This window comes from Corvus cornix, chromosome 4 (genome assembly GCF_000738735.6).
Source record: "Corvus cornix cornix isolate S_Up_H32 chromosome 4, ASM73873v5, whole genome shotgun sequence".
Taxonomy (NCBI): domain Eukaryota; kingdom Metazoa; phylum Chordata; class Aves; order Passeriformes; family Corvidae; genus Corvus; species Corvus cornix.
Window position 1 is genome coordinate 43,114,174 of NC_046334.1, and position 14,074 is coordinate 43,128,247.

At 38.9% G+C, this 14,074-nt stretch overlaps 1 protein-coding gene across 8 annotated transcripts in view; it reads left to right on the forward strand.

The window, feature by feature from the left end:
* The window catches only part of MTUS1 (microtubule associated scaffold protein 1), a 121,829-nt gene extending 107,938 nt beyond the window's left edge, over positions 1-13,891 (forward strand). For all 8 annotated transcript variants that reach the window (XM_039551414.1, XM_039551416.1, XM_039551417.1 and 5 more), the window contains 7 exons: positions 1,704-1,918; positions 2,442-2,547; positions 3,565-3,638; positions 3,743-3,838; positions 6,319-6,435; positions 7,688-7,785; positions 8,602-13,891. In XM_039551414.1, coding sequence (XP_039407348.1) covers positions 1,704-1,918; positions 2,442-2,547; positions 3,565-3,638; positions 3,743-3,838; positions 6,319-6,435; positions 7,688-7,785; positions 8,602-8,818 — 923 coding nt within the window. In that variant the 3' untranslated portion in view covers positions 8,819-13,891. The remainder of the gene's footprint in view (positions 1-1,703; positions 1,919-2,441; positions 2,548-3,564; positions 3,639-3,742; positions 3,839-6,318; positions 6,436-7,687; positions 7,786-8,601) is intronic.
* The last annotated feature ends 183 nt before the right edge of the window (positions 13,892-14,074 follow it).

Below are 14,074 nucleotides of genomic sequence, written 5' to 3' on the forward strand. Positions count from 1 at the left end.
AGTTTGTGGAAGGAATAAAGATAGAGAAGTAAAACCATCTCTTGGTGCTGGTGCAGAAAGTAGCAAAAACTGTGAAATCTGCTTGGGTTGCAGAGAATGTTGTGGTTTCAGTTGAGCCTCTGTTGCATCGTTGCCAGTCAGAGAATGAAGAGCTTGGCCTAAATCTGTCCAGATCAGCGGATCTTTCGCACAGACCCAGCACAGCTAAGCTTGCTGTTAAACCTAATTCAGGTAGACACACATGCAGATTGATTTCCATGCAGTACAGCTCACTTTCTTAACACTTTCTAGTTCTACTGCAGGTTCCAAATTATGGTAGCAGGGCCAAGACTCTTTACAGTTCCCTTAAAAGAGAGTGTGAATATCATTCATCAAGTTACTCACATGCTTTTAATGAGCTGTAGCAAAGAAGAATAAGATACGTGTAACTTGAAGCACTCTGCTGGGGCAGGCTGCTTTCCCTTGAGCTGACCCACTACTGCTTTGGGAATCAGTCATTGAAGATACTGTAATTTATTTATCTTAAGGCTCAAACACAGCTGTGATGAGAATTTCCTGTACTGCCTGTACAAAAATCCTTGACTCTTCCCATGCTTTTACATAGCATTTATATTTACACTGTTTAAGCAGTGTGCCATTCTGCTGTGAAGTGCATGCATACATGACTTCTCCTGCCTTTGAAGATCAAGTTAACATTTTAGTTGATTTTTCTCTTAAGCAGCCACTCATCTCACTAAGTTATTTTAAACCATAGTTCTAGAGTCTGTATAGAACCAGTTTTGCTCAAGGTCAGTGACCACACACTTGTGTCAGAGATGCTGTTTCACCTTGCTTCCAGGCTTTGGGTGGAGCTGGAACTGCATAAGGCGTTTGCTGCAGTAGGAGGGTGACTCCTCCTATTCAGGCTTGGTTGGCTGGAGTTGGGAATGCTAAATTTCAAACTCAAAAATGCAAGTTCCTAACTTCTGTTTTGCCTTTTAACCAGCCACAAATATGGGGAGACAAATATGGGCAGCCTTCTTAGCAGACCTGTGTTAATGCAGATGTAAAGAGAACTGCACAGCATTTCTCTTTTCTTAATACTCTGCACTTTTTGCCTAAAACTGTTCTCTGTCTTGCATATTTAAATATCTGAGGCATAAACACATGAGCAGTACCTTTCGGATTGGCAGATCTGTATCAGGCTGTCCATGTCAGGCTAGAATTGCTTCTCTGCTGTATATCTGAGGGTGAGTGTCATTAAACATATAGTATTCAGGTTATTAAGACTTTCAAATTTAGCAAAGTGGTTTATATGTCAAAAAGTAAAGTACTCTGACAAGTATTCTACTGAAGTGGAATCAAATAAGGTGAAGTATCAAATGCAATTATTTTTTTTATTGGAGCTCTTCAGTGCCTCTCATGAGACATTCTTTCTTTCATGTCCTGTTAATCTGCAACACTTGTGCTTTCTATGTGGGTTCCTGGCTTAACTAGGTTCAATTAATGCTCAACCTAAGAAACATGGAATTTGGTATTTTTGCAAAGGTTTTTTCATGTGCCCTTGGAGGGGGTACACATTCAATAGATGTATCTATTTGTCTTTGCATATAACCATGTTGCTATGCAGTGTGTTCATTATTTTTAATACCTGTAAATGAAGAAGTGACTTTAGGATTGAACTTGATCCACTTTTTTCTCTCTTTTTTTTTTGACATCTTCAGTAACCACTTCTGCAGCTTGTGAGAAATTGGAAAGAGACAGGAATGAACTGCAAGTTGCTTATGAAGGGTTTTTGCAGAAGTTAAACCAGCAACATCATGATGACTTAGCTGAGCTGGAGGAGAGGCTTAAACAGTTTTACACTGCAGAATGTGAGAAACTCCAAAGTATCTGCATTGAGGAAGCTGAAAAGTACAAAGCCCAACTCCAGGAGCAGGTTTGTAACACTCAGTGTAGAAAAGTTCTCTAGTAACTGCTTTCTGCTATAAATGAGCCTTCAAAGAATCCTGGGTTTTGCTAATAACAGTTATTTTATTTAATGTGAAACTCCACTTCATTGCAGCGATAAAAATACTACCACACTAAGCTGTACAGATCTTAAGCTTATGTTTAAATGTGGGGGAGATTGCTTGTGTTCTGCCAGCTTAAATAATTTCTAGAACTCCATGGGATATTTGAGGCAGCTTGAGTTTTAAGATTTATAGAAACACACCTGCCCTCTGACCTTGCTATGCAACAACTCCATGCGTGTGACAGATGCACACATCATCCTGTTGGTAGTTGTAAACTGTAAGGCATTGTTCTCATTTATTAAATGTTGTACAGGGCTCAGCTTCTCCTTTTAAATCCTACTAGACCATTTAAAATGTACTTGACATAGTGCATGAAGCCATTGAAACAATGCTTTAAACAAGGGTTGTTACATGTAAGGGGAGAAAAATCATGTTGTCATATTGCAGGTGGACAATTTAAATACCACACATGAAAGCTTTAAGCTGGAACTTGAAAACAGACACTCAGAAAAAGTAGAGGAGCTGAAAAAGAAGTATGAATCCTCTTTTTCAGGCAAGTATTTTGTATTTAAGTACATGTGCTATAGTACTGCTAGTTGCTATAGAACTGCTAATCACAAACTAAAATATTCAGGCTTTTTGATCATTATGTCCACTTCACTGTTCTTTGTGGCCAGCTATCTTTAAAATCATTGGCTGAATTCCTTCCTTTGGAACTGACAAGTCTTATTTTACATACAGCAGTAATCATGATTTCATTGTAGTTGAATGAAACTTTTGAAACAGTTTGAGTGGAAGTGACTTTTTCTTGCAGTACAAGATTTCTGAATTTCCCTCAAAATCTCAAGTGACTGAATAATTCTTTCTACCCCCTAGTTCTGTAAGGAGCACCTCAAAATTGAAAATGAGGATAAGTAGGGTTGTGTGCTTTCCATAATGACATGGAAGTGTTGAGAAATATTATACACTGTGTACAGTACACTGTGGCGGAGGTGGTTTTTCAGGGAGGGCTGGTGACCATGCTCAGGTTTAAATGAGATTGCATCTTACTGATTTAAGTGATGATGATTTCCATCCTCCTTCCAACTCAACTTGATAGCCAAGTTTCCAGTGATACTTTTTTGTCTTGAAGACTGCTCAGGCTTCCATTGCTTTCAAAGAACAAACTCCTCTGCATGGCATCCAAAGTAGGAAAAGAAATGCTCTTCAAGAAGTTTGTGGAAGACACAATTTCAATTTTTGCTGTGTTTCCTTCCATAAAATCAACTTTTGTCAGATGTGGCCTGTGCTTAATAAGTCCATTTGTTGCATGCAGATGAATGCTCTCAAAACTGACAGGCTGTTCACTAATGAAATGGATATGTGAGGGGACAATCAGCAAATCTGAAGTGGGAATAAATCTGATACTTCATACATGCTTTGCATCAGTTAATGATAAATGTTCTTTCTGTGTTGCCATCAACTGCATCTGTGTGTATATATGTAGGCTGGCTCTTCAGGCTGTTTCTTTTCAAAAAGAATTTTCACGTCTTACGTGGTATTAAAAATCTGCAAAAATAATTTGTTTTAGAGCTCAAGAGCACCCATGAATCTGAAAGGAAGTCACTTGAAGATTCCTTTAAAGAGAAGCAGGAATTGCTGGAGGTTTGTTAAGGGCTGGGTTCATTGCAACGGTTTAAAACTTGAAAAGCGGTTTGGAGATGTGCACTGAATTCTTGGCCTAACTATACAATATATTTGCATTTCAGAAAAAAATCGATGAACTAAAAAGTGAAAACAACTCTTTGAGTGAGAAGCTGAAATTGGAAGAACAAAAACAAATAGCCAAAGAAAAATCCAATCTTGTAAGTTTTGATCTTCCAAAGTAATGTGGATGAGCAGATCTTGCCTGGGTTTATTTTACTGCATAATGCAGAAGGTTTGCAATGAAGCCTGATAGGGCTCCCATACTTGGTAATACTTTTCCGTAAATGGCTCACCTGCCATTTTTCACAATTTTTTTGCAAGCACTGTAATGCTGTGTATTAACTTTACCATTATAATTCTATAAAGCTGTTGAGTGTCTAAGACAGGGGTGTAAATAATAGCCTAAGCTAAATCGAAGACCTGTGTGTGTGCAGCAGTTGTACCATAGCATTTTTCTGGACAGTCGATAACTGTTGTACCAGTGCTATGATCAGTGTGGGCTTGCATCACTACTGCAAAGCTCATTTCTAATGCTTTTATTCAAACATTGATTCATACTTTTTACTGATTTATCCTTTAAAGAAACCTTTATTTTGCCCTGCCTTTCCTCCCAAGGCTGCTGTTACCTCTGATGCTCCTAGGATAGAAATGTGCTCTGAGAGAGGGGTTTTTTTATGCAGTGGGAGGGTTAGACACAAACATGCTAATCTTTCCAGTTACCCAGAAGGAAGCGGAATACCAGGAGTATTGCTTATTCCACAAAGAGAAATTCCATGCTCGAAGACTCACTTAGGATGCCTCTAGTGGAAGTTGCCCTAGTTTTTACTGGAATTCGTTTTGTTTTGTTTTCTCTTACTGCTTATTCTAGGGGCAGGACAGAGCTGCCACAAGAAGAATCTGCAACCACAATATGTCGCTGTGGCAGTGGGAGTTTGAACTGTATTCCACAGGGATGCTCAGATGTTGCTTAAATTAAAGGAGCAATAGTCAAGTGCCTTTACATAGCTGCAAATGTGCTTTCCTGAGAGCATAAGATGCATGATAAGCTTGAGACTTCTCTTTGGAAAAGCACCAGTTTGACTCAGCAGACTCTTCTGTACTAAACACACATTCTGCAACATTGGAATTCCCAATAGCCCTTTGAAGACAGAGATGTATTTCCAGTTCTCTGGTATCATTTAGATAGTGTCACTTGATAATCCCAGTTTTTTGCTAAAAACTTATGTAGGCCTCTGAGTCTTTTTATTTGGATGTGTGTTCTCCTGTGAATAGCTAATGTGGGGAGCTCAGACTTAACCTTAAAAAGATATTTTAAGGCCAATGGGCTTGAAGAAAGAAAGAAAATAAATTGAATATTGAACACGCTGTAAGCTACATTTCAACTTCTCAGGATTGCTTTTCTTGTTAGCTCCTAGATTCCATGCTAAAGTCACAAAACAGAGGAACAAATTGTGTGCTGCCTTAACTGAGGCAGCGCAGCATGCTTCACCCTTGCACAGACTTCTCAAAAGAAGTTAAACAAGAACCACTAATGCAACAGGCCTTAAAAACAAGCAGGAGAATGAACTGTGTAGGTGATGGAGCCCCTATTACCTGTGACATGTACTGGCCCTGTCCTTCTGGGACCACACCCCAGAAAACTGCAGGCATTGCCCTCCTGTCCAAGGTTTCTGGTGTGGCAGTGAAGCTGTTACTCAGTGCAGTGCACCTGTGTTCTTACCCAAATAACACTAAAACAAGTTTTGTTTGATTTTGAAGATAAACTTAGTTACACAACATGCTTAATCATTGATTGATTTCAGCTTGTGTTCCATTCTGACTACTTGGGAATGGACTAAGACTTGCTTTTTTTTGGCTGTGACTGCCTTGAAATGCAGAGAATGTGTTTTTACTCTGCAGTGTTTGAATGGTTTCTTACTCTGGAAAATAGATCCTTGAGAAAACCACATCTTACTCTGGCTTCCTCCTGCTCTCCCCTCTACCTCCCAGAAAACAACAGGAAAAGGAAAAATAAAAAACTCCTAACTTGCTATACTGTAGATAAGTAATGGACGTGCAGCAGTGCAAGATTTGTGTATGTAATTGCATTTTCAGGCTTTAGAAGAATGCAAAACAGAAAAATTTTAATTTCTGTTTATGAGCCTTCAGACTCAAACCAGGGAAGATAAGCTACAGTCAGGTTCAGAACTTAAACTTCTGGTGCTTTTTTGAACTATTCCAGTGCCTGAAAACTCTTCAAATGTTTAATTATCTCTTGGGATGGGTTATGAGTAATATGAAATAAATTTTGGAACTCCTAGCCTTAAGGCCTTTGGGCACTCCTGTGAAACAAGTTTTGCTGTGACAGCATTCATGCCTTCCTTTGATTCACAAGGGTTTTTCATGTCTGTGCATTAAGTGTTTTCTGAACAGCTCCTAATGAAGCAACTGCAACTGTCCACCTACCCTGAAGGACAAACAAAAACTGAGGATAAAGTGATATCAGATCTTCTTATTTATTGTAGTGTTTGACTTGATTTCACTTAGAAAAAGTAACTCGTTACCGTAATTATTTTCTTGTTTTTTCTAAATAGCAGAGAAACATCTAAATTATTCCTGAAATTCAGGGTACTAAGCAAACTCTCTGGCAATCTTTCAGAAAAACCCGCAGATAATGTACCTGGAACAGGAGCTGGAAAGTTTGAAAGCAGTGCTGGAGATCAAGAATGAGAAACTCCATCAGCAGGATATAAAGCTAATGAAGATGGAAAAGCTGGTGAGTGTTCCTTGGGGTCTGGCAGGCTGAGGCTGTGTCTCCGACTTGTGATCCTATAATGAACTTGGGCTGGACAGACTTACATGCAACAATTAATCTTTTTTTGTTAAAAAGGAAACAGGAATTCATGATGGGACATGCTCACATTGCAGATACAGCATTGGGATATATGTCAGGAGGGGAAAAGAATGACCTTTTAACATCTTGAGACCACTACTGCTTTGCATAAACTATTACTAAGTTAGTAGAGCCTCTTCCCTCTCTTCGCCCTCATCCCCCAAAGAACAAAATCCTTACCTGCTACATTGCTCAAGTGGTATGGAAGATAAGATTGCATTGTCAAGAAAACATTAACAAGGAAATTATCCTAATTTAACAAGAAGGGATCAAATATGAAATGGAGTACATCTTGATTAGCTTAGGCCAGTTATTGTAGCTGTTAAGCTGCTTGTTTAGCTGTGGGGCTGTGCTCCTGACCTGTGTGTAATTCCATATGAAAAGTCAGGTTTGGAGGCAGAACTTGTAATTACTTAGCATGTTCTTATTTGTGACAGGACAGGGTCCTTCTCATGGGTGGGGCCTTTGAACACTGTTGTAATACTCGCTTAAGCAAGATTTTAATGTGGAAGTATAGAAAGAGGTTTGGATACAATGGAGCACGTCAGTTGTTGTTCAGTATTGTGCAGCAGTGTATGTTACTGTAGCACATTACTAGTAAACCTTCATCTTCTGCAGCAGACATTGGCCACAGTGCAGAAGGCCTTGGACCATCCAACCATTTATTCAGTTTTTCCTTTTATTTTTGATAACATCCTCCAGCAACAAAGTAGAATCAGAAGAGCAATAGGGAAAGCTGTTTACGCAGGGGAACTCCTGAATTTGTCACGGTATTTCTGGACAGTCTTTTGTCTAGAAAGATGCTAGAGTGTCTAAAACTGCTGTCCATTGCTGGCAGAAGTTACTGGAATGCACTGATTAACAGCAGATCCCTTATCCAGTCCTCCTTGTTGGCATCTAATCAGCACAAGTGGCCAAGTGCCAGTGCTATGCAAGGATAAGGTAAGTAGGATCTATTTGACTGTTACAGAACATTAAGCCATGGCAGCAGGTCAGTCTGATGTTACTGCAGGTTTTTTTTAAGTACTCCAACAACCTCTGCAAGCTCCAGATCACCAGTGTCTGTGATAGCTCAGTCAGTATCTTGATGAGTGCATGTATGGGTTTTATTTCAAATTGTGACCTTCTTTCTAAGGTGGAGAACAACACAATCTTAATGGATAAATTAAAGAAGGTTCAGCAAGAAAATGAAGAATTAAAAGCTCGGATGGACAAACACATGGAGCTTTCAAGGTGAAAAATACCTTTAATAAGGACATTTAGATGCCCTTATTAATCAGGGGAAGGGGTTCCTGTGACAAAAAAGAAAATTCTGCTGAAATACTGGTGAATGCAATTTTGTAGTACTCTCTGAAAGAACACATCCATTTCTTCCCCACTTGTATCTCTACAAATGTGCATTCCTTTGTAGAATAACAAGCAGGAACATACTGAAAGTGGGTAAAGGTTTAGTTTGTTCTTCAGTACTCCAATATTTTAGGGAAGAAAAAGCAACTCAGAAATACCATAATACAAAAATTGTCCCTTTTAAGTACTACTGGCTTGTGAGCTAGACCTGGGTCCTACTTATAACCACTTCAGTGAGTAATTTGTCCCCAGTTTAGATCAGTGTGGTTTATTTAGCAATAACAGTAATATTTAACATGAATAAAACAGATCTGAGTCTTCCTAACTGTTGCTTAAATGGATGGTCAGACTCTCCCAGTGTGAAGGAATCTGCAGCTTCTATGCTGAGCTGAGCCTGCAAGAAGACCCAAAGGCTCCAGCACAGCTGTTTAAAAGCATGTGTCATTTTAAGTAGGACAAGCCTAACTTTTCAGATGCTTTTTCTGGCCCTTAGGGATGTTTCTTACTGGAACTTTCTCCTGTTTTCTGCAAGCTACTAGTTTAAATATAGCTAGGATGAGAACATGATCAATCCTCCAAATAAAGATGGAATTCAGTTGAGAGCCAAGCAAGGCTTTATGCACTTTCAAACCTCTCTTTAAGTTTCAGTACTGCAGCCTCCAAGTAGGGTTATTTGTTCTGATGTAAATCTTCCATTTGCAGGCAACTTTCTACAGAGCAAGCTGTTTTACAGGAGTCACTAGAGAAAGAATCAAAAGTAAACAAACGCCTGTCAATGGAAAATGAAGAACTTTTGTGGAAGTTGCACAATGGTGACCTATGCAGCCCAAGAAAACTGTCTCCCAGTTCTTCATCCGTGCCTCTTCAGTCCCCACGAAATTCTGGTAACTTCTCTAGTCCTGCAGTGTCACCGAGATGACATCTCTTGAGAGAAAGAGGGGCCTGCATTTCATTTCTGATCTGCAGAACCTTTCCTAACTTTAATCACAGGAGCAAGAGCTGTATTGGCCGCCTATGACAACTAAACATAACTGGAAACTATTTGTTGCAAAAACAGCGATAGGAGACTGTGAATATGGGAGTAAGACATTCACTCCTCCCAGAAAGACTTATGACCTCTATGGACATTGTTGCACAAAGCACTTATAGAGCAAGGAAAGACTTGTTTGTTGCCTTTTCACCTAACCATAAGAAGAAGCTCAGGGGCTTAGAGATAAAAGATCACAACCTTTATAATATGTTCCTTATCACCGACACTTTTTTAAGGCTGTGTGTGTGCGTGTGTGCGAGTGCTGTGGATGGAATGGGTGTAACACACTGCGCGTGTGTCTAATGCTGCCTTCTTTGCTGTGTACGTAATAAAGGATAAAAGCTGAAGACTATACATTGACACGTACTTCCTTGATACTGCTCTCAGTATGCATGCTTAACAGAGTACCCTTGCCTGGGAATGAGGAGAAACTGCCACTGGTACTGTAGGTTAGTTTCCTTCATCATTCTGGCTTCAGTTTGGTAAAGAAATGGCATGAAGAGCTTTGTCAATTGACTCATTAGTGTCTTGGCCAACCTGAGTATGCAACTTTGAATTAATTTTGAAAACAAATTGAACTGCAGCCATATTTTGCATGGGTTCTTGGTTTCATGTCCATGCACAACTCTGCCATTTATGAGGAGAACTTTGCAGGGTGAAATGGATTTTGGATTTCAAGTCAATAGGGTTGTAGTCAGAACCACAGTAGCACTCAAGGTCAGAAGTTCTTAGTTGAGTTGCAGGTTTAGAAGCCTAGACCAAGCATCTTACTTGCTGGAAAGGAAGCACTAATCTCCCCAAATTAGCATGTCTGTTCCTGAGGATAAACTAGATGTAGATTTGAAAGCCAAAGAGAAAAATGCAATAATTAAAACTAGGTGCATTCTTTTTTCAGTTCTCAAGAAGATTAAGCAATTTGTGAATTCCAGTGTAGCTGGTGACACACTGCCTTTTTAAGCATTAGCATTTGTATTAACATTCCTCAGGGTTGGCTAAATTCACCTGAGGAAGAGGGAAAAAGTGGTATCTGTGTATTTTATCTTGCTAATTCTGCCATACCTTCCCTCTTAGACTGCAGGATATTGGTGTTTTGACAGGTCATCAGGTGAAAAATCCTGTACAAGAGATTCTGTAGAGTAGGGGAAAATATTGTCCTGGCTGCTGGAACTGGAAGATGAGGGTGTCAGCATTTCTGGAAGTGTCACATGCTGAGTTTCAGCTTCAACAAGGTAATTGTATAGCCTTGCTCCACCCTTGATCAGACTTGTTTAAGATGACTGCTTTGTACCTACTTAACCAGGTTCAGCTTCAGATTAGTCTTAAAAAATACTACTGATGCTTACAGTAGCCTGGGTTTCACAGTAGGGCCAGGAGCATTGTTACACTAGTGGTTAGGTAATGCTGGTAGCTGGCTGAGTTTCCCTGTCTTTTTCAGTAGCTTGGGGACAGGAATCAAGGGCATGGGAAAGCAGTTAGGGAACACAACTGGAGAACCACTTCAAACCATTTTACCTAAGACTTGCAAAATCTTGGCTAGTAATGAGGAACACAGACATAGAAACAAGACTGTTAACAGTGCTCATACAGTAAGTAAATTTGTAATGTATTTAAACTTGTGATTGACTGTTTCATCATTAAATTTACTTACACCTCTCATAATGTACAAGTTAAGGGTGCCATTTCTATGGAACATTATACTTTCTTTTAATCCTTTTTAGGGCACTGTACATACCACTTACTAGTGCTGTCAGTACTTAAAATTTTTACTATGAGGTTCAAATTTAACTATGAAAATCCTATATTGGCTACAACTTGGCTTTAAGTATGTCCTGGAACATTCTTATTTTATATGGTCAAAGAGATTTGATCACATGTATTTGAGCTGAATGCTTTACAATAAATTTTTTGTACCAACTAAAGGATTTTTCTCCTGCTTGTGTAAGTCAAATGATCTTTAATCTAAGAAGGAACATTTTTTTCCAGCTACCAAAAGCTCTTAGTATCTGCTCAGCACAGCAAAACAGCAATGGTGAAGCTTCACTGCACAAATTATTAGTGTTCAGCTAATCCTTAGAAAATGTTCCCCTTGTTACTCCACCTGTAGGTAGAAGACACATGGCACTTGTTTGTGATTATTCAGGACATTCTGCATGTGAGGAAAGCCGCAGTTAGAGGTTAGCAGTGGAACAGGGGATGCCACAAGGACACTTACCTAGCCACTGGTCAGAACTTCATGACTTCAGTTGCAGTGTAATGCCTCGAATAAAACAAGCAAGCAGAGTGCAAATGTTTGAAGGTCAAATATGGCAGAGCCCTTCCGGTAACAAGAGCAGGGAAAGCTTTTCCTGGCTACCGTGCAGAACAGTGAGTATGGTGTAGTAGATAATGCAAAGACTAGTAATTCATTGATAGAATCCCTCCACAATACAGGAGACTTTTCATGTCTAAACTGCTTGCAAGTAGAACCTTTAATGCTTTTATGAAGAAACGAAGACAGCTTGTATGTAGAAATCAGACTACAGAAATACCTGTTTAGTGTTTGTCCTGTTGGTCTCAACAAATTAAATAATTCTGCTAATCTGTAAATACTGTTTCAATGTTTTTCTCTGTTTGAATATTAGTATTTCAAGCTTTAACTTAAGTACCATGTGTTAGTAAAGGCTTTGTTCAATCCAGTAACTTTTACATATTTTGGAGTTTTTTTCTTTAGCATAAGGTTTCCTTCAGGAAAAACTAGCAACCTGCTCACCGTCATCATAACCCAAAGATTAAGCAATTGAACAAGTGATTTTCTTCAGATACTCAACTATTACTCTCAGTTCCAACTCTAATGATAAGTTTCAGAGGAAGCTATGGTGACATTTACAACTGTACCAAATAGTTTGTTGCCATTCAAACTATTCATAGTATGGTTCACCTTCAATACTTTTTTCTAAAGGTCATTGTAAGAGTTGCACTGTATTTTCTATCAAATTTGAGGTGAATCATTTCCTTGAGTTAACTAAAGACTTGATGTTTCTCATTACTAACACCAAAGACACTTCCATGTAAACTGGTGTCATGCAATTCATGCAGGAAATCCCTTCTATACAGTAACCAACCACTGATCTTGTCTGACAGCCAGGAAATCATTTAGGGCTGAGCTGGAGTTAAAAAGGTCATCATAAAGTTGGTATAACCACTGAACCCTTGAGGAACAAATACCTTCTGACCATTGCTGCTGCCTTGCCTTAGAAGAGCAGTGACACAGGTGTGGAAATGGAAATAACAGCACTGGCAGCTTTAGGCATGTAACTTTGACAAGTCACTTAAATTTCATTTCCAGGGCATCATTCTCTTACCCTGTCACTGTTCATTTAGGTGGAAATGTGCAATTAACTGCATCAGTGTAACATCAGCTCTGCCCAGGAGGCTTTTGGTAAAATAAGAACTATGTAAAATACATAGTAAAAGAAATCTCATAGTTTTGAATTACAAGAATTAATTTGATGTTTGGTGGGAGGACAAGGACAGAAAGGATGGACAGGACACAACACCCACCAAAACTCTTCCTTAGAGGTACTGCTTCTGTATCAGTCTTGAGACCTGCAAGTGATGGGTAGGCACGACCATTACACCTCAGGGGACTACTCAAGCAGTGGATTTACACTGTCTGTTCCTCTCCTGCCAAAGTGCCATCAAGGAAGTGATGCCACCACTGTGCTGTTGAACAAGTGTGGGGCAGGTGACATGATCTCCCACTTCCCAGATACTTTGAAGGAAGTCAGTTGTTGAATTACAGGCTCAAATGCATTTTGAAATTTAAAAAGCTGGCACAACTTCTTTAGTTCAAAGGGAAGGACATTGTTCTGAGAAATGAAAATGCTAAAAAGGAATTAACACATTGCACAGCCTCATCTAAAAGCTCAAGGATTGTTAAAGTTAATTTGGTCAGAATGAAAAAAAAATATATATGGTACAAAGACTTTTTTCCCTAAAAAAAAAGATACAAAGACCTTTTTTAGGTATTACTATGAAATTGTATAACCTACTTAGTCCTTTGGATTACAGTGTAATGTTCTTGATACATTTTAACATATTAACCTTGCCTCTTATACCTTCAAAGTTAGTTCTGCTGCATGCTATATTTAATTTTTTTTTTTTTTGATATCTTATTTTCAGAGGCCAGAGATGAAAAAAGCTCTTGGGGAATGTTCTCCATGTAGCCTATTACATGAGACATGCATAGAACCGTTTCAGTCTTTATCATGGGTATTTCTCTTATCAGTTAAATTGGTTTAGGTTCCTGCATGCTGAAGAAAAAGCACTCAGCAAGTTTGTTTAATGCTTTCATTAGCTACACTACTAATCAGATTATTGACTTTATTGGGAAGCTGCCATTTTTACATTAGCACTTAGAGCTGTCACTTCTCAAAACAGTGCTGTACACATCTGCTCAAAGGTCTGAATTACCTGGAGCACAGGGTTACCTCAGGCCTTCACCAGAAGCTTTAGGAATTCCAGTCAAATGGAGGCTGAGACAGAGGGAAGTGTGTGCCCAAGGGACCAGTTCCTGCGTTGCTTCCTTGTATGCTCAGAACAAGCTGGTTTTCACTTGCCTTGTCACTAAAATGGCTCGCATTAAATTAGTTTTTGTCATTTCGCTACTAAGGAAGAAAACATTGCCAAAATGTCCAACAATGTTGTTACCAAGTTCTGACCTTCTCCTCTGGCAGGTTCTTTCCTTGTACTGGTAACTAAACCCAGGGTGAGAGAAGCAGTGGCTTATTTATCCAGGTATACTTCTGTATAAATGAAATATCTTTCCTTTTCTCCTAAGTAAATCAATACAATCACGTTGAGCTTGTTATGAACCTAAGAAGAAACTCTGCTGTAAAACTGAACATTATTCTAATGTTTGCTTTTTTCCTTTTTTTTTCTTCTGTAAGTGTTAATATATAAATAAAACAAGTTTTACCTTTAGCAACCATAATTTTCTATATAATTTACTAAACATAATACTATACATCTATTATAAGGTTGTAAGAATGCAACAACATAAGGAAAACCCAGCATATCCAACTGCTTACAAGTCTCTGGAAATACTAAATATATATGAAGATGCTAGAGGATAAATCTTCACCAGGAGAGAAAATTTTATTTGTG